The 27,638-nt window shown below is 35.2% G+C and overlaps 2 protein-coding genes across 4 annotated transcripts in view; both read left to right on the top strand.

The window, feature by feature from the left end:
* Positions 1-11,929, top strand: part of AOX1 (aldehyde oxidase 1) — an 85,014-nt gene extending 73,085 nt beyond the window's left edge. The window contains exons 31-35 of one of the 2 annotated variants that reach the window (XM_074302740.1): positions 1,224-1,338; positions 5,878-5,943; positions 7,806-7,994; positions 8,386-8,553; positions 10,970-11,929. In XM_074302740.1, coding sequence (XP_074158841.1) covers positions 1,224-1,338; positions 5,878-5,943; positions 7,806-7,994; positions 8,386-8,553; positions 10,970-11,020 — 589 coding nt within the window. In that variant the 3' untranslated portion in view covers positions 11,021-11,929. The remainder of the gene's footprint in view (positions 1-1,223; positions 1,339-5,877; positions 5,944-7,805; positions 7,995-8,385; positions 8,554-10,969) is intronic. The other variant, XM_074302741.1, reaches the window with a different exon arrangement.
* A 9,706-nt stretch (positions 11,930-21,635) lies between these two features.
* LOC141562710 (aldehyde oxidase 3-like) overlaps positions 21,636-27,638 on the top strand; it is a 97,039-nt gene continuing 91,036 nt past the window's right edge. Inside the window, exons 1-3 of one of the 2 annotated variants that reach the window (XM_074302742.1) lie at positions 21,636-22,102; positions 24,813-24,886; positions 26,597-26,654. In XM_074302742.1, coding sequence (XP_074158843.1) covers positions 24,833-24,886; positions 26,597-26,654 — 112 coding nt within the window. In that variant the 5' untranslated portion in view covers positions 21,636-22,102; positions 24,813-24,832. Of the gene's footprint in view, positions 22,103-23,148; positions 23,207-24,812; positions 24,887-26,596; positions 26,655-27,638 lie in introns of those variants that run through there. The other variant, XM_074302745.1, reaches the window with a different exon arrangement.

Raw genomic sequence — 27,638 nt, 5'->3', positions numbered from 1 at the left:
GTTATAGATATAGGTCATAGGAGGCTAGGACTTGGCAAGGGAAACCAAGGGCTTTGGATGTAATCTTCTTAAATTATCTCTTAGTGGCCCAATTGTTAGTCTAGAATGGAGGTATTAAACTCAGAAAGAAATGAGGGGTCTTTAATCAAATTTAAGGATCCCTGTGGGCACATATTAATTTAGAAAAATAGACGTTATATTTTATTTTATTGTTATTTATTTTTCTAAATATTTCCCAATTACATATTGATCTGGTTCAGGTCATATAAAAAATGTTTTGAACCAAATGTTTGACCCTTCTATTGTAGAAGCTATTGATAGCTTTGAGCATTTGTGAGAAGAAGCAAATATTGAGACTTTCATATTAGATTAAGCTTGAGGACAGTCAGAATTCTTCTTGAGAGGGGAATATTTTTGAAGGGACATTCACATGACTTAGAGCATTTGTTTAGGACTATTTCAGGGGGTTGAAATAAGAATCCAAAAAGGGGTGTGTGTGTGTGGGGGGGTTATAGTGGCATGGAAATGTCTATCTGGCATCAATGAAATCTTGCAGGATTTCTGCCTTTCAGTGGTCTAAACAATCTGCTGCATCTTCCAGAGATCTGTTTGTTCTCTGGTTTTTGTTTTAAACACAGTTTACAACAGCTGTGAAATAAAATTCAATCAGAACTTTTACTAAAATAAAAATGGAATACTTAAAATAATCCACTTTTATATTATTTTATAGTTACAACGTGAGCTTCTCATAAAAACTCTATAAAATAGTTAATGCAAGTATTTTACAGAAAACTTGGGAGCCAAATGAGAAAAAAAAAAGTTAAGGGCCATTATCATTTAATATAAGGAAGCTGCTTGGTGGATAGAGTGCTCACCTTATAGTCAGGAAGATATGAGTTCACATCTAATATCTGACACCTCAGTGTAATGCTGGGCAAGTCATTTGACCCTATTTGCCTCAGTTTCCTCATATGTAAAATAAGCTGTAGAAGGAAATGGCAAAGCATTCCAGTGTCTGCCAAAAAAAATCCTAAATGGGGTTTTGAAGAGTTGTACACTGTTGAAATGACTAAAAACAACAGCAAATCTTCACTCAGTTAATCCTTTAAGTGACAGAGCCAATACCTGAACTCTGGCCTCCTAAGTGCAATGATCTTTCCATCACTATGCTTCCAGTTAAACCTACCCCTTCTAAAATACTTTAAAAACTACATTTCCTATAGGGGCTATGAGTCTGACATGGATTGGGGAAAAGGTGAAGGTCATCCATTTACCTACTTTGTGTATGGAACTGCCTGTTCAGAAGTTGAAATCGACTGCTTGACAGGAGATCATAAGGTAATTGTTTCCTTATACAGTCCCCAAACTAGACTTAAAGGCTGAATTTCATTCCTCCCTTAAAGCAGATGATACCAGGGATCTCAGTGGCTATCTATGCCAACATGTACTAGAAAAAAAGTTCCCAAGGACTTCACATTGAACAAGGAATATGTATTTTTTGCTTAAAGACTTAAAGAAAGAGGAATCTGCTTTTTCACTGAAGCTATTCTACTTTTGAATAACTCGAATCATTGAGAAGTTTTTCCTTATTTGAAATCTAAATTTACCTCTTTTAAGTGTTTTCCACTGCTCTTGGAATTAAGGGAGAGGGAGATAGACACATGAGTAAATATAAATTTAAGGGAGAGTGAAATATTTACATAAGCAATATTGTTTGGAAATTTGGAAAACAGAGAGAGGGAGAGGGAATACAGAAAAGGAGAGGAAAAGGGAAAGGGAGAGAGAATTGGGGACATTGAGGAAGACTCCATGGAATCTGGAACCTGAACGGGACCTTGAAGGAAAGGAGGATTTTTAATGTGTAGATGATAAATTTAGAATCAAAAAGGAAACTCAGAGGCCCTCCACCCCTTATTTTCTAGATGAGAAAGTTGAGACCTTGTCCCAAGTAAGATAGAGCAGTGGCAGCATTTGAATCCAGCTCCTTTGAATTCAGTAGTCAGTGATCTTTCACCTGTGGTGACTTCACTTCAGGCACAGAAGAATGGGAAAGGATAGGACAAGGATGGAGGAAATAAAATATACACCAGTACAATTGGTTCATAGACTTTATAAAGGACAATAATATGAGATAAGGCTAAGTTGGAGCCAGACGCTTGAATGCAAAGAGTTTATACTTGAATGTAAATGAAAAGCTCAATCAGCATTCTTTAGCCCTCATCTCCTTTTTTTAAGCTCAAACAAGAATTATTTTTTCTCAATAGTATTTTATGTTTCCAAGTAAACATTCATTTTTGTAAGACTTTGTCTTGCATCTTTTTAAACATATTTCCATATTTTTCATATTGTGCAAGAAAAATCAGATCAAAAGGGAAAAAGAAAGAGAAAGAAAAAAAGGTGAAAATACTATGCTTTGTTCTATATTCAGTCTTCATAGTTCTCTCTCTGGATGTGAATGACATTTTCTATCCCTAGTCTTTTGGAATTATCTTGGATCACCACAATGTTGAGAAGAGCTAAGTCTATGTTAGTTGATTATCACAAGGTCTTAATGTTTTAATAATGTTTTGGTTGGATTATTTCACAACTCCACTAACAATGCATTGAGTGTCACAGTCAAACAAAAATTTTAAAGCCATTTATGAATACATATATAGCTCAGAAAATGGTGCCACGTTATTGGTGTTATCAGATCAGTACACTAGTGATTCTTAACTCTTATGTGAAAAATAATAATAGGCCTGCCAATTCAGTCTCAGGATATCAATCCAAATTTGTTATGTGTCTGCCAAAAATTCTATTTATTTGCTTTCAAAAAGTATCTTCCTTTACTTAGGTAATGGATCCCATACAATTTTCCTTTGAATACTGGGTTACATATAGTTTCATGAATTATAGGAGTTTCCCTTCTATTCTTCCAATTTCCCTTGCTCTACCTTTTCCCTCCCATCTTCTGCCAATAAAATTCCTGGGTATTTCTCAAATGATATTTTCAGGCTAATCATAATTTTTCCCATCATGTGAGGAAACAATCTTTTGCAATAGAAAAAAAGCAAGTTGACTGACCAGCCTTAGGAAACACATGTGGCCATTCCCATGATTTTTGTGAACAATGATGAGCTTACAGCCTTCAAGAGGAACAAGTTGTCAGGATAAGTGCAATCAGTCCTAAGATTAACATAAGAATAATGTACCACCAGGTTAGGGCATTTGTTTTACACTGATTTGATGATATGCACGGATCCAAACAACCCCAGCATCTCTCATGGTAATGATCTGGACTAAGGTTATCACCAGTGTTTGGCCTAAATATATCATTTTAATGGAGTCCTCTTTTTGAAGATTTATGAGTCTTATTTATCTAATCCTGGGCTTTCAGGGTTCTGGCCATGAAACTCAAGCAAGGTTAGCTCTCCAAGGAGTCTATCCAGACATAATGCTTATTGCTGGCACTTGGTGTACATGCTAGAGAGATCTTCAAATGTCATTATGAAACATTTCATCTCTCCTTAATCTGACTTCTCCAGCCCTTTTCCCCTAAGAAGAGAGATTAGAAGACTTTCTGAATCACATGACTTTTCACTTTTCCAGATCGTACCCAGTTCTGTCAAGCTTTTAGGACAAAGTTAAACATAATATAAATATGATAATTCATGGAGTTTTAAACTAATTTTCCAGCCCATCAGAATAATTTTAAGAGTACAGCACTATTGACTTGTCTTAGTAAGGGGATTGGAACTAATTGTATGCAGGACCTACAAAATTCTAGCTATTCAGCTGCCATAGCTGACCTTACCTTTTCTTAAAAGAGGAATCCAGTGCTGTGGGAAGGGCACTGGATTTGTTATCAAGACACCTGGGTACATACTTTATTTCCAATACACATTATTTATGTAATTATGAGAATGTCATGATCTCTCCCAAAAGAGGTTATTTCCTCATGTCATGAGGAAACCTATGACCAGCCTAAAAATATCATTTCAGAAATACCCAGGAATTTTGCTTATTGGCAGAAGGTTGGTAGGGGCAAGGGGTAGGGAAAGTAAGGAAAGGTGGTGAAGTAGCTGGAAGATTCTTGAATAGTTATTGTTTTTTATCCTCAATTTTCCTAGCTGAAAAATGGAGATAGTAATACTTGTACTACCTCTCATAGGACTTTTATAAAGAAGTACTCTAAACCTTAAGAATATTATATAAATATGAGCTATTATTATTATTAAGCTACAGTCTTCCCCCTTCTTCCCTCTCCTACCAAGGCATACATCTTGAGTTGCCCCAGTAGTTTCTAGTGGTTGGGTAGTCATTGATGTAGCAGGAGATTATAGTAGGTCGAATGCTCCTTGAAGGGCTATGATTGGTTTTGTGTCTTTGTATGTTATTTATCTTTTGGGATAAGCATTTGGTTTATATTCTGTTAATGTCACCAGCCACTTTTTCATACTTAGGCTGCAACAAAGGGCGCAGGGGGTAATATTCTGAGAAAAGAACCTGTTTCTGCATAGCAGCTTTAGGGAATTGTCCCAAATCCTCCACTTTGGGTGATGATCTTGCTTGGCCTGTAGGCATTCAGGAGAACTTTGTCCTTTTCAATTTTGGCCACCAAAACTGAGACTTTCAGAACTGTAAGGAAGTTTAGAGAGCATCTAATTGGACTTGTAGATGGGGAAACAGGTTCCAGAGAAGATTTGGTCAGGGGCAGTATCCTATGTGCTATTTATATAAATGAAAAAAATAAAAACTGTCCCTGTCATTAAGAAGATTATATTCTAATGGGAGAAGAAAATACATAAAAGGAAGAAGGAAGCTGAAAAGGAAGGAGAGCAGAGACAAGAGAGGAAGATAAATGGCATTGGGAATGGTAGAGAAAGTTCAATTTAATGCTCATTCCACTATTTCACTTCATTGGACAGTCTCTGAGAGTTTAGCATCTTGTATCACCAAGTAATTTTCTTTTTAAGACAACAATTTAGATTCATGGTATCACACTCAAATAAAAAAAGGAACCACCATAGAAAATTTAGAAAACCATGTGTTCACATATTTGTTTTATTTCTTTTAATTAATACATGAACCCATTAAAATCAGATAGAAATTACACTTTATTCTGGTCTCTTCCCCAGACACCCTGTTTTTTTTTTTTTTTTTTTTTTTTAGGAGTGTAGTAGATTGCATATTTGGCATCTCTGATCTATTTAATGACATACCCTCAAACACTGCACTTTCCAGTTTTCATACTTTTTCTTCCACTAGTTACTATAATTAATCCTGTTCCCATGACAAATGAGAATCCTCAGGGCTCTTGAGAGAAACTGCCCCAATATATTACTTTTCATTTGTAGATTAATAAAGAAGTTTTGGTTTCTAAGTTTCAACCTTGAGGTTCAGCACTTACTCTACTAAGAAAATAAAAACTAGAATAAGAAATGAAATATATCTTGCTTTTGTTGCTATGACACACCAAATTCAATGAACATTAGCATTAGCAGGACGAACACAAACACTATTTTTAACCTATCTTGCTATGGTGATAGAGGTATCAGAAAATACAGAAAAGTATAAGCTGTTCCTAGTTTGTTGTGTCTTCTAATGAATTAGGATCAATTTAATTGATATTTTGTGATAAGTATCATATTTTCTGTTAACTACTTATTTCTTACAGAGAGAATAGTGCCAACCTATTAACTTGGTTAGTTTATTCACATATCTTCAAAAACTCTTTTCAGTCAATAAAATATTTTGTCACTTCTTTCTCCTCAATGAAATGGAGATGTGGTAGCAAGGAATGAATTAGTGCCAAGCAGGATGTACATTTTTCCTCTCTCTAGAATTGGTTTTCAAAAACCATAAATGGAGTTTTTTATTTTTATTTTTAAACAGAACATAAGAACAGACATTGTCATGGATGTTGGTCGCAGTATCAATCCAGCTCTTGATATAGGGCAGGTAAGTGTTACTATTTTTCAATATTTCTGTGTTTCTAATATTTGATAAATTAGATAAAGTATGTAACATAGATAATAGGAACCACATAAGTGAAGACACAGGAGAGAACAAGCATTGTAAATGCAATTAAAATATTTCCAATTGTTGCTTCCATTCTGGCCAATCTCCTTATGTCCCTCTTAATATTAGAAGTGACAATAGCCACTTGGTGAATATTGGAGGATGTTATTGAATAAGTATATCCTAGAATTAAAAACCCCATTGAGTGCTCAATGGAGTTTTGTGGAAAACATTGCCATTATGTAGGAGAATTGGGGAGACTTTATGGAAAGAGATGCCATTTGGGACAGAATTTTTAGAGGATGGATAAAGATTCAGTACTTGAAGAGGGAATTGGGAGAACATTCCAAATGCAGGAAACAGATTACAGGAATAAAGATGCTTATTTTGAACATGGATAGTAAAACAAGTTAATAGTAGCTAACATTTACATAGTATTTTGAGGTTTAACATAAGATAAGCTTTGCAAACTATATGTCACAATCCTCACCAAAAAAACAAAACAAAACAAAAAACCATCCTTGAAGGTGCTCAATTTTTGATAGATTAACTGATTAAGTGACTTGCCCAGTATCATGTAGCTAGCGTCTCAGGTGGGATTTGAACACAGTTGTTCCTGATTCCAAGTCCAACTCTTATTAGCCTGTCTTTAGAATAGACAGTGAAGTAAAAAGGATAAACAGGTATAGGTGAAAAATAAGGAATTCACCTCAAAAATGAGGTGCCTGTGGGATATACAGGAGATGTAAGTCTGGAGCTTAGAGGAAATTGAAATCGATCCATTATTTAGCAGTGTCCTTGAAGCAGGAGAGTAAAACCTATAAAAGGGATACTTTCTAGAAATTGGTTTGGCCATATTAGTAATATTTAGAATGGTTCTACTGAAACATCAGGCTGAAGTTTACTATGGAATACATCAAAAGAAAGATTCCTTGTCTCTAAATTGAAAGGTTTAACTAGATGATCTTGAAAGTTTTTGCAGTAAGTAGCTATTGTACCTCCCCGTTTCTTCTTCAGGTTATTCATCCTCCAATTCCTTCAATCAGTTTTCATGTGGAATGACTTTTAGAGTATTACCATTGTAACTATTCTCCTCTGGACACATTCTCTTGTGTCCAGAAACAGAAAACATCAGATGAGATGTGGTCTGATCACTGATTCTGGTACTGCTTTTGCCAGAATAGCCTAAAATTATACTGATTTTTACATTTTAAAATTTTGACTTAGAGCCTATTAAAGGCAGCAGGAAATAGGTAGAAAATTGCTGATCTTGAAGATTGGAAGACTTGGATTCAAATTCTACTTCTGATACATATTGGTTGTATATCTGGAAAAATAATTTAATTATTCAGTGCTCTAGGCAAGTGTCATACTATGAGTTGCAAAGAAGGCAAAGACCTCTGTTGGTAGAAATACTCTCCTACTTAGGAACTCTCCATGGCAATCAAATCACAGGTCCACTCCTTATCCCATTCCTATATGAGGATAAGAAATTATGATTAATAGAAATTGAAGGGACCTTTCCTCCATTTTTACAAATGAGAAACTAAGATTTAAGAAAATATGGTGACCACAGTATCATTAGACATCTAGTTAGGGCATAACCATGTCTAGGACCCAGATCTCCTTACTGTAAGTTTATTGTTATTATTTGAGGCATAGCTCAAGAGCATGTAGTTTCTAGCAAAATGTTTAAAATATCTTAAAAATAAACGGTATCTTAAAGTTGTACATACTAAAGCTTTAGTATGAACAATGATATTTGATTGTATAAATTTTTTCTTATCACTTTTTAACATTAGGTTGAAGGTGCATTTATTCAAGGTGTGGGTCTTTATACATTAGAGGAACTGAAATATTCACCTGAAGGAATTCTCTATACTCGTGGGCCAGAACAATATAAAATTCCTTCCTTCTGTGATGTTCCTACCGAGTTCAATGTTTCCTTTTTGCCTCCTTCTGAAGTTGCACACACTCTATACTCATCAAAGGTAAGGTATACTGGATAAGAAAATAATTTTTTAATGAAAAGTGAGAAGGCAATTCAATTTGATATAACGCTGGTATTTATTAAACCAATGTCTGGGAAGCATTGTAGTAGATACTGGGAATAAAAAAACAAAAAGCAAAAACAAGGAACCTCATAAAAACAAAATTCCTTTGGCCTCAAGGAACTTGCATTCAACTGGGATTTAGTGAGAAGCACCATATCAAATTAGTTTATTTTTCAGTTGTTAATTGTTTAAGGCTTGCAAAGCATTTTGCATCTATTAACTCATTCTTTTTTTTTTTTTTTAAACAATAAGTGAGATTTACTGTAAGTTAAATATATAAATAAAAAATGTTGATTGTTTTTAGCCACTGCATTTGCTTTCTTCTAAGGGTCTGGGGGAGTCTGCATTTTTCCTGGGATCTTCTGTGTTTTTTGCTCTACATGATGCAATCCGGGCAGCAAGACAAGAAAGAGGATTTTCTGAAGTCTTCACACTGAATAGTCCATTGACCCCTGAGAAGATTAGAATGGCCTGTGAAGATAAATTTACAAAAATGGTACATTCTTTTCAAAAGAAACCAAATTGGAAAAATGTCAACTATTCTTTTTTGAGGCTAAAGTTGAATGAACCACCAAAGCAGTTTTCCCTTGTAAGCAAAGTGGAGTGAAAGGAGGAGAATATAATTTTTGTTATTTCCATATTTAATTGTTATTTTTAAGTAGAGCCCTTCAGATTCCTGAAAGTATGAAATAAGAGACTTGTGGCCCTACAGTGAAAAAATTCACATTTTTTTATTGTTCATTTTATAAAAGAAAAAAAAATAAATGTAGAGGAATTTTATTGTTCAGTCATGTCTGATTCTTCATGATCCCATGTAGAGTTTTCTTAGCAAAGATACTGGAGTGGTTTGCCATTTCCTTCTCCAGCACATTTTACAGATGAGAAAAGTGAGAAAAAGAGAACTATCCTTTGCCCAGAGTCACACAGCTAGTAAATATCTGAGGCTGGATTTGAACTCAAGAAAATAAATCTTTCTGTGTCCAAAGATACAAACTCAGTCTTTTTCTTCCTCTCTTTCTCCTTTAGTCCCTCTCTCATTCTCCCATTAACAAAATACATTAATTCCTAAATAGATAGGATGGTCCATGGATATATATGAGTTATAAAATTTGAAATGTTAATTTATATTGACTAATTATGTGTTTATCATTAAATATCCCATCTTAACTCCCTTATTCGTGGGTAGAGGTAATGTTATATCCAGGAGGGGAAAGTGGCCAAGAAAGAAAGAGAATAAGCTAGTTCTCTCAGGTTATCCTTAGTAATGTTTAGCTTTTAACTGCTCCATAAGTTATGAGCAGCCATCGATATTGAAGAGAAGCTTACAGATAATTAAAAAGTTGAAAAAGGGTCACAGAATGTCATAGGTTAATAAGTCCTGCCTTGATATACACATACCTAGTCATGTGATTATAAGGGAGTTACCTAAACTACCCAGTACCTCAAATAACTAATTCTATGAGTTAACAGATGAGCTTATATCAGTTCAGGGAATTTCCACACTTAGATATTCCTATGTAAGTGAAATCATATATCCAATCTAAGGAAGAAAATATACACACAAACACAATTTATATAATTTCTATGGGATTCAGACAATATATGTAAAGTACTTTGTAAAAGTTAAAATACTATATAAAATGAAATTATTATTAAAATAAACCCTCAGATCATTTAAATTCAGGGATTCTGGGGCAATGCTTTCCTCTTTAAAAAAAAAAAACAAAAACATTTTTATTTTCAAAATATATACAGATAGTTTTCAACATTCACTCTTGCAAAAGGTTTTCAACATTCACTCTTGCAAAACCTTGTATTCCAAATTTTTCTCCCTTCCCTCCCCTGTCCCCTTTCTTACACAGTATGCAATCCAATATAGGTTAAACATGTGCAATTTAAAAGCAATTTTTTAGTCATAAATATAGACCTGGAAAAGACCTTAGAGGACAATGAATCCAATCTCCTTGTTTTACAGAGAAATTAATTTATTTGAGCAGAATCATGCTGCTTAAAGTACTTCAGGTGGGATTCAAACTTAGCTCTTCCTGACTCCCAAGTCTAATATTTTTTCCACTAAATGGAAGGCATTTGGGCTAGCTAGGTGGCATGGTACTACCAGGCCTGGAGTTAGGAAGACCTGAATTCAAATCATTTACTATTTGCGTGACCCTGGAAAAGTCCCTGAACTCAGTTTCCTCATCTGAAAGAAGAGCTGGATAAAGAAATTGCGAACCACTCTAGTATCATTGCCAAGAAAACGCCAAAATGGATCATAACGGGTCAGATGAGACTAAATTTGACTTTAGAAAAGAGGATTATATCTGACTTCTGAAGGGAACATATAATTTGTATGCTTTTTTTAGTCACAAAATCACAATCCAAGATGGTAATTTGGGTCAATTATAATTACTATTTAAATAAAAAAAAATCTTGTAGCTCTGAATATTTGAATCTTATGCCAGCAGAGTATAAGCATTGGAAATACATGAATAGAGACCCAGCAACAGATTGGAATCTGAGCAGTCCCTCTATTTCCTCTTCACAGATAAACCAGCTAAATTTGGAAACATTCATTCTCAGAGGGTTTACATAGCTAGAATGTGTATTTATGCTCATTATGTGCCAGGAAACTAGGAAAAGGGCATGATGTGGAGCAAACTAAGAAGTGATGTAGAGCCCTGAAGCCTAGCAAGGGAAGGCAAAAACTCACCCATCAGAGCCAGAGAAGCCAGAGTTAGTACCAATGAAGAGGAGATAGAGGCAAATGAAATGAATAAAATCAGAACTCCTTTAAGTATTTAAGTTATAGTAGTAGTAGAAAATGAGAAATGATTTGCTATAATTATAAGTAAAGTAAAAATAATGATATCATGAATAAAATAGCAAATATCCTAATTTCTTCTTTTTTCTAGATTCCAAAAGATGAACCTGGATCTTATGTTCCTTGGGACATTTGCATATAAATAAACAACCAAATATAATGGAAATTTTGATTATACTTGGTAATGGGGAATCAATCTCTCCAATTTCTTCATATTTTATGGTAACATTTCTAAAAATATTAATTTCCACAATACACTAAGAATTTGACAAGTAAAGAATTTTATCTGTTTTTAGGTACATTCAAAAATCACCTGCTGTCTTTAGATTTTTATTACTATCCCTAGTCAGTGAAGACCAAATGAAAGGCCCAGCTTCTAACTTGTTTCTTTTTTTTTTTTTAAAGAATGTTTTTTTTTCTCCCATTAGGACTTTGCCTAAGATTGAAGCATTCTTATTGCTTCTTAAGTTTTGTGTTTTTACAGTCAATTTTCTTAAAGTAGGATATGCCATATTTTATAGGGATTTGCCCCATTCCTGAACTTAATACATATTCTACAAAATTGGCATTCAATAAATTCTTGGTGATTAATGAGATTTTTTGAAAAATTTTTTAAAGATCTGAAAACAGAGGTAAAGCAAGTATATTTGATTCCAATTATTTCTGACTTACATTTAAGAAGTGCTAATAATGAATACTCACTTTTGCTTCTAGGAGAAAATGTAGCATTTCATACTTAAATGAGAAACACACTCATTTGCTGCAAGAAATTAGCCTCTATCCTATAAACATTTGTTCATTATCATCTAAGACTTAAAGCTGTATGCCTATTAAATACAAGGTGAGGATATGTGTTAGACAATTATTAAAAGAGTTTCTAAATTTATATAGTGCTTTACGTATTGGAAAGTGATATGTATGTACATACACAATACATATATATGTAATCTCATTTTAGCCATGTAACATCCCTTCTCATAGGATTCTGACAGGTAAACTCTAAGATATATCAATTGGTTATTGATGACTAATAAATACCATCTAATAATGATAATAATGTCTGACTTCAAAATTTTTTTGAGGGGGGGTTAATTTTTCTCTTTTTCTTGGATTGGGACTAATCCTATGGGTGAAACCCACTTAGGAAGTCTGTGTGTGTGTGTGTGTGTGTGTGTGTGTGTGTGTGTGTGTGTGTGTGTAATTTGTGTGTAGACAAACTTTCATGTGTATGAGTTTACATATGAAATCATTATCATTGGCAGATAGTTTGGTAGGTATACTTTTAGTAACTAGTTGGTCCTATGTTTTCCTAAGGAGACATTTTAGCTTCCCACATGCCTATTTTTTTCTAATTCTGACCTTTTCTCTATTGTTTTAAGATAGAGATGGATTTAAGAGTGGATCAGGCTCTACTAATATAAAAGTAGAATATAAGAATGTCAAATGTGTCACTTTTAGTTAAATCACTGCTCCATCTTACCCTGTATTGCGATTATGTCAAAAACATTGAATGATGTTTTGTGAGAAGAAAAACAAAACAATATTTTACCATAGCATCAACTTTAAAAAGCTAGCAATGACAAAAATCATTAATTTCAATGTCACAATTGGATCTATTCCCAAAATTATAGCTGAATAAACAAAGAGAACTTGGTGAAGGAGAAGAGAAGTGGGTGATGGTGGACTTTATTATTAAACATTATATTATTAACAAATGTCAATAAATATTGAAAAACATTATTAACAAAATCTACTATCCTTTTGTGAACCTACAATCCCATTATCTATCTTCATTAATTTTATTTCAAAGTATTAACAGGATCAGATGATCACTGATATTAACTAATAAAAATATTAAACAATGACTCATATTTACATAATATTTTAACACTTGCAAAATACTTTTCTCCAAACAGCCCTATGTAATAAATAGAATTATCCCCACTTTTGATGTGAGAAAACTCAACTTTTTAGAAATGAAATGACTTGTCCATAATCACAGTACTAATAAGTCCCCAAATTGAATTTCTTAACTTAGTTATCCCAAGCTATGCAAGTAATTTTATTTGCTTTCTCATATTGCTTCTGTTCTTAGAAGTTATACAGTAACTTCAACGATTCCAAATTGCTTGCTGCCACAGAAGTTATTGTTTTTAATATTAATATTCTCCTGAAGATGCTATGTGTCTATATCATAAACCAACACAGCCTTAGAAGAGCCAAAATTACAGGTTACCAAAGAATCAGTAGAAGAGATCCAGGATGAATATAAACAGGCTATATTTTCATTTCTCACAAAGATATACATGGCTATGTAATTTTCCCAGGCATAGGTGATTGAGCTCAATAGTGAAGCAACAGATAACTTGTTCTGAAGCCAGAAGAGCAGGGAATTTCATTACTGTTCAGATCTCTTGAGTATACTCTGTGTCCTTTCTCCCAAGACAATAACTGCTAAGTATCTTAAAACTTAATGAGGCACACAGAGAGAGAAAGAGAAAAAGACAGAGACAGTGAGACAAAGAGGCACAGAGAGGTAGAGAGATAGAAAGAAAAAGAAATAAAGACAGAGGTACATACATACAGAGAGACAAGAGAAAAAGACAGAATGAGATGTATTCTCCTATCCCCAATATATAGCAAGTAAAATCATATACAGTAATGCAGAGGGAATACTCAGGCCACCATAGCACACTGAAAGTCTTAGAAAAATGAGCTTTTGTAACCAAGAGTAACCAGATTAAATAAATACCCCTTGTCTGTTAAGTAGATGTGAATTCCCTGATACTTGTATCCAATGAGTAGCCTTAGCTGTACTCGTTCCCAAAGATGGCACCTGTCCATCAATTGGGGAATATTTCCCGATGTGGTGAGATGTGGTATATGATTATGATGGAATGTTATGCTATAAGAAATGATAAGCAGAATGATTTCAGAAAAACATGGAAATACTTATATAAACAGACAAAAAAATAAAGAGAACAGAGTCAGGAGAACATTGAACACAATAATAGCAATATATTGTTTAATGAATAACAGCGAATCATTCAGCTATTCTGAGCAAAATGGAATTCGAGTTACATTGAGCTTTGATATCTCACTCAGGAAATTAGAGTGTCTAGAATCACTGAAGATATTACCAGGCTGTCATTCGAGTTATGAGACCTCCTTGGGAAGGAGCTTTAATGATCAGTGTCATTTAATGTTTCCTTTTTCATTTCATAACCTGCTGTCTTTTTAAAAGACCAAAGGAAAAAAAAATGCTTAGGGTCAAATGCAATCTAGCTAGAAACATTTCTACCTATACAGAAACAAATTCTATCCACTATGCCTTTCTAAACCAAGTACTATCAAAATACATTGATTTGTAATGAATTCTGAAGGGAAAAAGAAAGATTCATGACAAATGCTGCAAGGCCCTTAGTGGAGAAATTTAGGTACAAGATCACAGGGGAAGTATTTCTTTGATTTAATTAGCAGTATGAAAACTGGCTTGAAGCTTAACATTCAAACCAAACTAAGATCTTGGTAACTATTCCCATTGCTTTCTGACAACAGAGGGAGAAATGAAAGCAGTGTCAAATTGCATATTTCTTGGCCTTAAGATCACAGCTATGGCAACTGCAGCCATGACATTAAAAGACATTTGCTCCTTGGAAGGAGACCTGTGGTAAATCTGGAAGGCATATGCCTTTAATATTAAAAAATGGAGACACCATTTTTGCTGACAAAAGTCCTTGTAGTCAAAACTATAGTTTTTGTCATGGTAATGTATGACTGTAGGTGGAAAGTGAGCACCACAGAATTGATGCTTTTGATTTGTGATGGTGGAGAAGACTGTTGAGAGTTCCCTGAACAGCAAAAAGATCAAATCAGTCAATATATAAAGAAATTAATTCAGGGTATTCACTGAAATGACAAATACTGAAGCTGAAGTTTACTTTGGTTACATAATGAGAAGACAAGATTCATAGGAAATGTTGGAGAAGATTTAAAGCAAAAGCAGAAAGGGACAGCAGAAGATGAGATGGACAAATTTTGTTATGGAAGCAATGAGCATGAGCTTGGACGGACCAGGAAATAATGAAGGATAGAAGGATCTGGCACAGAGTCATGAAGAGTTGGACATGACTAAACCAGTGAACAACAATAGCAACAAAACTAGATTAAGGCAATGTAATTAATATTGCAATTCTTTGTTATAGGACAGCTAGGTGGTGCAGTGGATAGAGCATCTGCTCTGAAGTCAGGAGGATCTGAGTTCAAATCCAGTCTCAGTCACTTAACACTTCCTAGCTGTGTGACCCTAGGCAAGTCACTTAATCCCAATTCCCTCAGCAAAAAAAAAAGGAAATGGGATGAAGAAAGGAAGGAAGAAAGGAAGGAAAGAAGAAATTCGGTTGCTATTTGAGAGAGGATGCTTAAGAATCAACTAAATTAATTATAACTTGGAACTCTACATAAAAATAAATAATAGGCTAAATTGGTTGAAATCCTACATGGAAAGAGTATGCTTGATATTAGACATGAAGCTGTAAAATATGGAAAGTTCCCATGGAAAGAAAGATGTCCAAAAACAATTCTATGACGGCAAAAATAAAAACAAAAAATAACTCTAAGACTTCACACAACTGTTTTTTCTATCAGAGATCTTAACATTATTTTGACTACTATGGAAATGTTTTATATGATTTCACACATGGAACCTATATCTTATTGCTTACCATCTTGGGCAGAAGGTAGGGCAGGAAGGAGTAGAATTTGGAACTGTACAAATCTTTATATTCCAGCTTGGGGAAAATCAGAGGCATATTCAACTCAACGTCAGTAGACTACTATTTTTTCCTCATTTGAACTGATTCCTTTCTTGCTTTTGTCTGAGTCATTGCTTTAGGGTCAGTTGGTCTAAAGGTATGGATAAGAGCATATATGTTCCACCTCATAGCTACAAGAAAAAAATAATTTTTGCACAGATGTCACCTTCTAATTGAATTGATTGCCAATGAAATTTAAGATGAATCCTGTCTTCCCTATCTTATTCAAAAACAGTAATTTCAAAAAGAAACTGTGCCAAGTATATGTATTTAATAAAAAGAAACACTTGGTCATTGTTACTAGCATTTACTGTTTTAATAAATAAATGAATAAAATAGTCATTAAGTATTTACTGTGTACAAAGCATTAGGAATACAAATAGAAAAGTAAGACATTCCTTGCTGTCAAAGAACTCATTCAAATGGGCGAGAGAACACATATAATGTCATTATTTTAATTTACCTGTTTCAAGATAATACACTTGGGGAAATGCAGAAGTATCAAGTTATAAGAACAGTTAGCATACCCTTATTGTTTCATCAAGATCCCTTCTATACTCAAATCTTATGTTATTATAGTGCCTCTAATTATAATTTTATTCTCCCAGAATTATTTATGCATCATACAAACTAGTGGCTAAAATTCCAAGAAAATGAGTTAACTTTATAAGAATTGGTGGTAGGAAGACAGTTATTATAGTATTTTTAATTTACAAAGAATTTTAAGCATTCATACTTCAACTGTATTAAACAAAATTCAAATACTTCAGTGGCCTTTCCTATTTATAATCTAATTTGAATGACATCACTCCCTAAAAGTTCACACATGGACAAGATAGAATCTAATAAATGCAAAGAGGAAAAGTATTATGGGAAATTCAGGGGAAAATTATATACATACATGTGCATAGTATGTTTTCACTGTGGGGGAAAATAGGAATCACAATTATTTTGCAGCCTCTTAGTGGAACATCACTAATTCCAACTGAAGGAGAAATAAAATGTTAAACTAATAACTACTTATCCTTGCTTCTTTTATAATTGTAATCTCTTTGGCTCTTGCTCCTGAAAAGAATATTATTCTAATAATAAATCCTTCCAAATACTCCCCCTTTCTTCCTTAGCTGATTCTCTATTTTTTCTTCCTTTCCTCCTATTGATGAGAGATAGGAAAGGGGGAACCCCGTTGGTCGGCACAAAGGTAGTAAGATAATCCCATGAGGTGCAGTGTCCCCTGTAAATGAATTTACAGGCCCCCAAACCTAGATTGATAAAAAGGTTTATTGTAGGAATTTGGAAGTAAAGTTTAGTTAGAAAGACGCCAGGGCCAAAGGTGGTCGCTGGGCGGGCAGGAACCCTTACATAGCTGGAAGGATACCATGTTTGGGGAGAAGGGCTCCTGCAAAGAGAGAGCTCCAGCTTGGCTCTTTTATACCTAAAAGGGGCTAGTGGGCACTGCCCCAAGTTCTGGTGGGGTTTTCAGATAGGGAATCTTAAAGAAACCTCAACCCCTATCATTTCCCCCCTTAAACAGTTGAGATTTAAATTCATTTAAAAAAAAATTGGGGGCAGTGTCCTTCATTTAAGGCAAGGTTGAAGATTTTCTCCAAAGATCTTCAGAGTATCTGGGTCCCCTCATCTTGTTCCCCCCTCAAACCATCACCTCCAGATGCTTCGAGCTGACAAGGGTCGTAGAGATTTGGGGTTTCATGCCAGGAGGTGAGGCGTGAGGTGTGGGGGATGGCAGCAGGGCATCAAGGAGGTGTCCCGGTCAGTTGTCCCCAGTCAGTTGTCTCCAGTCAGCTGTCCAGTCAATGTTCTCCAGGCTGAAAGCCAGCTGAGAATCCAAAGTTGAAGCCTAGAGAAAACAGATCTTGGGAACAGATTAAAAGTGGAGTGTCATCCAGGGTGGAGATGGTGACATTCAGGGGAATGGGGCCTTTAGCAAGAAATGCATCAGGTCCCTTCTGTGGGTTGCTTGTAAAGTGCTGATGGCCCATCTAACTATCAAAGGGAAATAGGAGAAAATGCTGAGAGAAAAGATTATTTGTAGCCTAGCTCTTTCACCCTTAATTTCCAGGAAAGGTAATTTCTCCTGGGGTTGGGTAAGGGTGGCAGTGGACTTCAGAGTCATAGTAGGCAGGAGGCCTTGATATCTAGTAGATTTAATAAGTCACTGCTCTTTTGTAAGGCAGGGTCTAGAGATGGGTATATCCCGAGTTGTCAGGGCTGCAGATCAAGATAAGAATGCAGTTTAAGGTCTTGGAAATGTTGGAAAAAATGTGCTGTTTTTCTTGAAGAGAGTTGGTTCCTCAATAAGCAAAGATCCTGAATCTTTTCCTTCCTAGTTTCCCCACTCTTTATGGGAGAGGGTGAAAGGAATCAGAGAGGGTGCACAGTATCAGCAGAGCCTACCCAGCTTACCAGCCCCTGAGGTGTTTGGGCTGTCCTAAGATAAAAGGGAAACAGGGCCAGACCTCAAATTCCTACAAGGGAGCAGGATGCTGGGGGGCCAGTTCAACCCTTGTGGTGTTCGGTGGTGGTGAGAAGGCAGTTCCTCCTGCTGGAATTCAGGGCAGAGACTGGGGTCTTCTAAGGCTTAAGTCTAGAAGAGATTTACATTAAAAGGACATCTCTGCTTCTGAGTGTCTGGAGGCAGGAGTTGCTCTGAGAAGAGAAGAACTGAGAGTCTCAGGTTAGCAAGATAAAGGGAAACCAACAGGTGTTAAAAATCAGTTTTGGTCTTATAGATCTCTATTAGTTGTCCAGTAACAGACAGATGACCAGGCTAAATACTTATTTGCCCAAGCATTTAGGATACAATGATTATATATAATCAGGCTGGAAACAGCAAGGTATGACATAATTGAATTGCATTAACAATTTCTATTGACTATTGCTCTGATCTTAGAAATCAGTTACAGAAGGAAAAAATGCAAGAACATAAATTCTAAACAAATATTTATCATAACCTTATATTGATAGCAATAAGGAATTTGTCCCAATAAGTTCATATCCAAGTAGATGTTTCATAAGTGAACATTATTCATATAAATCAGTTTGTATTTAAAATACCCAATGCAAATACAATCATATACAGAATGTCTAATTCCACATAAGAGAATTCAAGAAGTTAGCAGTTGAACTTTTAGAAATAAATCCTACCGAAGTATGGATGACATTCACAGAAACCCAGGCTAAGTTTGAATTTTACTGCTCTTTCCCAACCTTGTTTGTTTCAAAGGGGCTAGCTTTGGTGTGTGTGTCTCCTAGCTGCAGGGAAGCCCTGGGTGGAGATAGATTAGTTAATCTGTTCAGTTTATTGAGAGGCAGTAACCGGACCCCAACTCTATAGCTTTCATTCTCTTTAGGCATCCCTAAGAGAGAGAGAAATACGACAAAAACATTTAATTTTTTTCTCTATTCCGCAGAGATATTTATAATTGAAATATCCAGCTGAGCATTTGAGCTCCAGACAGAGTCAATCAAGTCCCAGGAAATTGAGCTGTCCACCTCGCTAATAGAGGGTAGGGGTTTATGTTACCTCATGAACAGTAAATCAGGAAGACTGAAATAGAGGCAAGAGCAATCAAAGTATTGGATTAGGTCTCTAGAGAGATGAAATAATCAGTGGAGACAGCATCTTGATAAAAGTTCCCATAGCTTGGGATGGGAGAAACATTGTGCTATTCTAAGCCTAATACTCTTATCAGGTCTAATGATAAGGAGGCCTTTCAGAACAGAGAAGCAGGAGAACTGAAGCATGGCTGAGTCAGGATAATTAGGGAAACTGAGTCAGGACAATGATAAACAAACCAGAAACTAGAAAACTAGAAAATGCAAGATCTTGTGGCAAGGACCAGTTTCTCCCTGATAACCCCAGAATTATTAGCATTGAACAGCACTCCTCATTCAGAGAGACACAAGTCTCCCTGTTTGAATCTCTGTCAAAGATGGACAATCTTTAAGTCTGTGGTCATTTGTGCATTTAATTCAGCCTCCATTGAGTAGCAGTGCTCAAGGCAGTCCTGCTGCTCTAAGAAGGCACCCCAAGTCAGGGGCTCCAAGAGAAGAAAAAAATGGGGTTGAGGGCTCCATTCTCTCTCTCTCTCTCTGGGACAGGACAGATTTCTGAACAAATTATGCAATTAGACCAAGACAGGCCACCCCAAACCATTAGAGTCCTGATGTCGAAATGCTGAAATAATAATTAAGGAACTGGGGTAACAGGAGGGGAGAAACATATCAGAGAGGCTGCCAGTCCCAGGACAGGTGTCTGATTTTTGGTTGTTTCTAAAGAATAATCCCAAAGACTGAATAAGGGATTTCAAAGTTAAAGCATAACCCAGCAAATCATAGTCTAGTAAATTTTAAGCAAGGAGTAAAATATTTCCAATTCAGCCTGAACTTAATGAGATAAGACATCAGTTTTTCCCAGTTTCCTGACCAGCTATAATCTCAGTTTCCTCTCTCCCCTGTTTGCAGAGATTATCAGATCATACATAACAGACTAGTAAATTTCCTGAAACAGCAATAGTCAAACAGTTTTATACAGCAATAGTTAAACAGTTTCTTTCATACAGAGCAATAGTCAAACAGTTTTATACAGCAATAGTTAAACAGTTTCTTTCATACAGAGCAATAGTCAAACAGTTTTAGCAAATCCCCCAGTTATAATGAGTCTTAAAAAATAGATCAATTAATTTGAAGGCGGGCCTATCTCAGAATCTTTTGCCAAAGCCACGCCTCTTTGCAGAAGGTGGGTGTGGAGAAATCCCACGTGGCCCCTCCCAACTCTATTAGAAGACTCAGGGGGAGGGGAAGGCAGCTAGCATTTACCTGAGGCTACTAGGTACTTAATGCAGAGAACAGTGATTGATTCAAAGACAAAAGATCCCACCCAACCCCTCTTTTAGTGAGTAGGGTGTGGGGACGTTTGGAGCACTTAGAAAAGTCAGACCCTAATTGGAGATAAGCAAATCCTGAAAAGAAAGTTGGGGGTTGGACTAGTAGACAGAGAGATTGGAATTCTACATAGAATTCAGGTGTTAATTAAGCCATTCTCTAAAAGGCAGCTTGAGGGAGAATCTATTCTTATTCTATATCCCTGGGCTTCCTGGACTGAAATACCAGAAAAGTTGAGGCAAGAAAGAGATCAGTTTTAAGGAAACTGAGGCAGTAAAAAAAACAAAAAACAAAACAAAACTGTAGTACATCAAAACAGAGAAAGATTCTAGAGAGGCGCCAAATTAAAAGTAGTTAAGGAGTGTGTTTTTAAAATAGTTTCAATCTCTCTTTTAATTCACACCTCCTACCTGCAGTCAGGAGATGAGAGGAAAAAAAAAAGGTAAAAGAAACTATTTTCATTCTCTTAACAATTAATTTGCCTTGATTCGGAATTTTGTTTCCCAGCTAAAATTACAAAGATCTCCTTTCTGAAGTTGTAGTCTGGCCAGTACTGAAGCTGGAAAGGGAATCTTTAATTGTTGGCAGAGGGCATAGAATGCCAATCGAGAAAAATAGGAGAGTGGGCTAGGAGCTAAAAGTCCTGGACCCAGAGAAAAGTCAGAAGTTCTCACCTGCAAGGTTACTGAGACAGAGAAAGGCTGAGCAGTTTAAATTCTCTATCTAGTCTTTATCTGTCTAGAGAGCAGGTAAGTATGCCCTGAGGCTTAGAAAAAAATGGGCAGTTTTAAAATCCTATATCCAGCCTAGAGAGCATTGAAAACCTCATAGTGAAAGGCTGCTATAGTGAAAAGCTGTGAGGAGAGGCTCTGTTCTAATGCAGGATGACTAAATCAGAGAAACTGAGTCCTGTTTTAAATTGTATGGAACAAGCTAGTTCTCTGAGAAGGCTGAAAGCCTTGGCTCCTTTAAGAGGCAGATAAAAGCTATGGGAGGGGCGTTTCTAGAGATCTTGAAAAGAGTCCCCAATCTCCCCACTGTACCCCAAAAAGGAGACAGGATGGGAGCATTTAAATGGCAGGTTGCCAAGCCACATGGGAGAGGTTTGAAAACAGAGAGGATGGGGGAAGGGAGAGATGTTATCTTACCCAGTGCTTCTCCAGTGGCAAAGGTGAAGTCTCACACGGTCAGGTAGAGACACATCTCCAAGATCACCCCGATCCAGAGACTTTTTTCTCCTTGTGGCTACAACTATAGTGGAATGCAAGAAGGGCTCAAACACAGATTTCTCCCCCAAAAGAGATCAAGGAGACTGCTGGCCTGGGACCCAAAAGGGATGGGATCCTTAGAACGGCCATGTGGTGAGGGGAGGGGTGAAGAAGAGACACTTTCTCCCGTGTGTGCTTGTGGACAGTGCCCCAAGTTCTGGCGAGCTTTTCAGATAAAGAATCTTAAAGGGACCTCAACCCGTATCACTATGAAATGCTTTACTTTGGATCTGTACTGTAAGTGGGCCTGAAAGGTTATAAAAATCAAATCTAGATTCTAGAAAATTAAAACTGATATCAGCATTAGCCTGTTAATCTCTTTCCTTTGAGTTTGGCTTTCTAACTTAGAGTCTTTGAATATCCCACTGATGGGAACCAAAGAAATTGAAAATATTCTCTAATTATGCAACACATACATACATTCACACACACAATACACTTTTTAGTAGTCATATATTATTCAAATTAAATTATAAATATAAGTTAAAAGTATAGGAATACATGTGCATGTATATAGATATTGAATATATATATATATCACATACATATATATATATATATATACATAATACTATGCAAACACATATAGATGCACACAGATATATGCAGATAACATTTTCACTACTATTTGTTAAATGGTTTTTGAGTGTTATTGTGGCAGAAAAATGCATCATCCTGTAGCCATCTGTGTGGTAAATCTCTTTTAATATAACAGGTTTAGTCCTTGCATAGCACATATTATTTCATATTATTACAAACTAGATATTTGGTAGGAACTGAAGTTGTGCTCCAATGTTATATTATTGACATTCTAGAGGCCACTTCCATTCTATAATGGGTTATATTATATTAGGACTTTATTAGAGGGGACATTTATCTTTTTTTTCTTTTCTTCCTCCTCCTCTTCCTTTTTCTCCTCCTCTTCTTCCTTCTTCCTTCTTGTTCTTAGTCTTCTTGTTCTTATTCTTCTTTTTTGATCTCTCTCTCTCTCTCTCTCTCTCTCTCTCTCTCTCTCTATATATATATATATATATATATATATATATATATATATATATATAGTTGGGGCCATTTCATAAGGATGCATCTCTCCATTCTGGTCTGGGATCTCTTTATTCTGGTCTTGTGGCGGGACATTTGAACTGGTCTCTTGCTAAAGTGCATGTATGATCTGTGGTTTCTTCTTTATATATTATTTTCTGTGACTTGGGAGAGGGGGTCAGCAATGAAAGATTTATTCTTCAGAATGGCACAGCTGCTTCTTCATTAGTTCCCATAATTATGGATTGTATCAGAGGACTGGTGACTGAACCAAGAAGAAACTAGGAGAGTATGATTGAGGTATTGGGTTATAATTTATGTTTTAATTTTGTATCAATGTGTACTTGTGAATTTTTTGTGTTTTAAACATTTCTCTTATGATAGAGGGAATAAATAGTTGTCCTATGCCTAATTACTACTTTGTACAGATAAGTATATTTATCAAAGGGACTGTCAACAGTTTTGGCAAACACATTAGATAAAAAAATTATATTTCAACTTCTTTTTCAGATATTTTCCATTGAGTTCTGTTGTGGGGTGAGGGCATAAAATACCAGAGAGAATTTTTTAAAAATCCTTATTTCTTCCCTTTGGGGTCAGATTCCATCAGAATAGAGTCCAGTCAGTTAAGGTACAGAGCCAGAGCCCTGTAGTGGGACCATACCCTGAGTCAAAATAAACATACATAATACACAACATAATATTCATGTAGCAAAAGATCAAATGCTAAGCAATGTCCATTACACTGAATAATAAAATTAAGAAACTCCTGATCAAGAAGCTGCTTACATCTATATTATTCATCATCATTCATTTACTCTTTTGTTAAGTGATATGTCCTGCTATAATGGGAGCTATTTGTCCTTATCAGAAAATGAAAAGCTATTTGAATTTCCATATTTAAATTACATATATCTGGGACCTAGACTCAACTAATATTTTTGTGAACAACCAAACAAAATACAGACCTTTTTATTTAAATTAACCAATTATTTTATTTTATAATATGTCTATAAGAAGAATATCAGGTCTTATATTTGCTGATACTCCTTCTGTTTTGTTGATATTTATTTGTGTTTTGCCATTAATAGATATATACACAGTGACTAAGTATCCTAATTAACACAACTAATCATTTAACATAATAATTAGCATTTTAATATAAAAACCATATGAAAGATATTTGCAGTTGACTAAATAAAGCAACAGAAAATCAAAACAAGAAATCCTAGTAGTAGATATTGGACTTGTTATAAAATTGTTGAATGAAAAAATAAAAGTACCTGAAATAACCCAATCTAAAAGCATCCCAGGTGGCTATTTGTTCTGAGCTAGTTGGTTCTGCAGACAGAATGCTTAGGCCATATTTCCATTTGACTACAAGCTCTTTTTATTATTTAATTTTATGCCGTATATGCTTTTAAATACAGGTCTGTATGGTGGTTTAATAATCTCTCTAATTTAGCACCAGTGGAAATGCAATTCAATGCAAGTAGTTAGCATGATACAATTTAGCTTAGTGTGCTGAGTCATTTCAGTTCCATAATACTGATTGCTGCATTTTCTCACTGCTGGGAATATAAAAGTAATACCTTTACCTTAAGAGCAGGAAGCTGTAGGTCTTATGTAAGAATTAAGTTTTAAGTTTCATATTTGGTTAGGAGAAGAGGAAATGAAGAAAAAAAGGGTGGGGAATAAAAAGGGCTGGGAGATATTTTAAGGACAGGAGGTGATTGGTTTATTGAAATTCAGAGAGCAGATCAAAAACATATGTAATCTTCAATCTGGTTGTTTATTTCTTAATCAGTGGTTAACATTTCTTTGCTTGACTTGACACAATAGCAGATGCTAAGTCAGATTAGGCTCTTAAAAGAACCTCTTGACTTTTAGCTAATTTATTTGTCAGGATCTGGTTTGGGAGGCAGGATGTCTCATTCTGAGAAGACAGATCCACTGATATTCTTTGTAAATGGAAAAAAGGTAAGTTTTTGTTGTCATTAATGTTAAAAGTTGGATAAACAAGAGCAAAGGTGATATTTCTTTATATTGCTTTTTTTTCCCCCTTTTCTTTCTTTTTTTTTTTTTTTGCAAAGCTTAAGTGAGGGCAGAATTGAAAGAGTGATGGATGCTGAATGTGTAACCCTCAGCTTGGCTATATAAATAATTCACTTCTCTTTTTCTGGATATGAAATGGAGATGTTCATTCTATTTGTAGAGGATTGTTAATATGTGCAGATGTAAGCATTCCTATGAGGGCTTGTTCTTGTATTCATCTGAGTTATGATCTTGAACTTCTCATTGTGAGGCTCTGGGAATTTTAGGTTCCTTGGCCTTCTGAAGAAGGGTAAGTTTTGTATTAGCATATTTTCTTTTAACTAATGTCAGGATGCAGAGATTACTCAATCAGGGTATGGTTATTAAAATATATCCAAAAGCAAAACTAAAAGCCTAAAGAAGAAAAAAGAACACTTTAGCTACTTTAATTTTACATTGCTGGAAGTTTTCTAAATTCTCAAGCAGTATCTTAAGAAGAAAAAAAAAAAGACCCAAAGGCCTTATTATTGACAAGCTTTTTGAAAAAACAAAAAACCAACATGTCCAGACTGTCAGTGAGAGAAGTCCTGCTGATAAACGAATATCATATCTAAAGGGTTAGGCAGAAAAGAACAAATTTTTCATTTGTAACTTTCACTCTTTGTTCCTCTTGGCACTTTGAAAAATGGGTCAAATTTCTTTTTACTTTTTTAAAGCTCAAACTTTTAAAAAAAATCTTAAGATCTAGAAAAAGAATTGTCTATTGTATACTAAGGTAAAGTTCTTTGTTTTTCAAGTTCTTAAAGCTTTTCCTGAGATGAAATCTACAATTTCAGACTTTCTGACCCAAATGAGCAAGTAGAAAAAACTGTAGAGAAGTAAAGTCAGACTTAATTCAGAGAAAGCATAGAAAAGCACATAGAGAAGCACATAGAAAGTATCTCTAGTTCCCACATCATTCTATCTGCATAGCACAATTAAATCATTAACAAGTTATACAAAGCCTCAGAATTGATTTAAATGAATCAGCACTTCTTCATAGCTCCAAGTTTTCTGAGTAATTAAAATTGCCAAATCAAATGAAGAATTGTATTTTAAATGCACATTAAAAGTATTTTAAAAGTTTTCTTTATTGAGGGTGCCTATAGTCTTTACTATCTTATTTCTTTAGGGGCTGAAAGGACGTTATAATACCAACTACTACAATCACCAATCTGTAACTTTTCAGATGTTCAGTTAAAGGACAGAAAATATGATTTCTGCTGGTTTAAAACTCACTCAAACTTTTCCCTTGTTCTTCTTCTTTTGGAGACCCCACAAAGACTTATTTGTATATAATATTTTATAACCTTTTAGTTCCTCAGAGACTGGTCTCAAGATGGAATCTGAAATTTTGTGGGTTACCACTTAATTTGTTGAATATAAGCCAAATACAACACACTGTTATGCAATTTCATTTTTGGAGGCATGTAATTTGATTAGAGTAAGTAAACAAGATCAATCTTTCCCCCTGCCCATCTCCCCTCCCTAAAACAATGAGATGAGCTATTGCAAAAACAAACAAACAAACAAACAAAACCAAAAACAAGCCCCCCCAAAACTCTTCAACTAAAATTGGAATTCAATTAATGCTGTATAATAATTTCCTTTACATAGGTGATCGAGAAGAATGCAGACCCTGAAATAAATTTATTGTTCTACTTGAGAAAAAAGCGTATCCTTTTGTTTATGGATTTTATTGGGCTGACTTTAAATTGAACTTTTTATATACTTTGATAACAAAGTTGAACAAAAAATTCTGAAAGACTTACACCTTTCCTTGCATTTTCCTTGCTTAATACCTTATTGACAATGCAATATCTTTTTTTTTTAAATTTTATTTTATTTTATTTTTTTTTATTATATATATATATATATATATATATATTTTATAATATTATCCCTTGTATTCATTTTTCCAAATTACCCCCCCTCCCTCTATTCCCTCCCCCCAACGACAGGCAATACCATACATTTTACATGTGTTACAATATAGTCTAGGTACAATACATGTGTGCGAATATCATTTTCTTGTTGCACAATAAACATTAGAATCCGAAGGTACATGCAACCTGGGCAGACAGATATTAGTGCTAACAATTTTCATTCCCCTCCCAGTGTTTCTTCTCTGGGTGCAGCTACCCCTGTCCATCATTGATCAACTGGAAGTGAGTTGGATCTTCTTTATGTTGAAGATTTCCACTTCCATCAGAATACATCCTCATACAGTAGACAATGCAATATCTTAAGGGAGCCCAAGACTCAAGGGCTGAAATTAAAGCAGCACCAACAGCAAAGCAGGAGAGGAAGGAGGTAGTTGTGTGGCAGATTAGACCAAGGGAGGAGAAAGCTATACCTGGAGTCATCAGAATTCTTTCTTTTATTGTGACTGATAATAAATGAAACTATAGGAAAGTAAGAAGGGATTCCTGAGTCACTGAGTCAGTCCATTCTTTCAGGACCTTGGAAGTCACCAAAAAAAAAAAAAAAAAGATAGTAATCAAAAGCCAAGAAATATTCTTTGACACTAGACACAAGTGTACAGATTATGGGTAATAAGCACAAGGCCACCTGCCTCAAGGGTACCACAGATCCTAATAGAGAGAGCAAATGTGACCTCCTAGGTATTCCTGAGGTTTAGGATTTGCTAGGCATGAAC

Source organism: Sminthopsis crassicaudata, chromosome 3 (genome assembly GCF_048593235.1).
Source record: "Sminthopsis crassicaudata isolate SCR6 chromosome 3, ASM4859323v1, whole genome shotgun sequence".
Lineage (NCBI taxonomy): Eukaryota > Metazoa > Chordata > Mammalia > Dasyuromorphia > Dasyuridae > Sminthopsis > Sminthopsis crassicaudata.
This window is presented reverse-complemented; position numbering and strand designations above follow the sequence as displayed.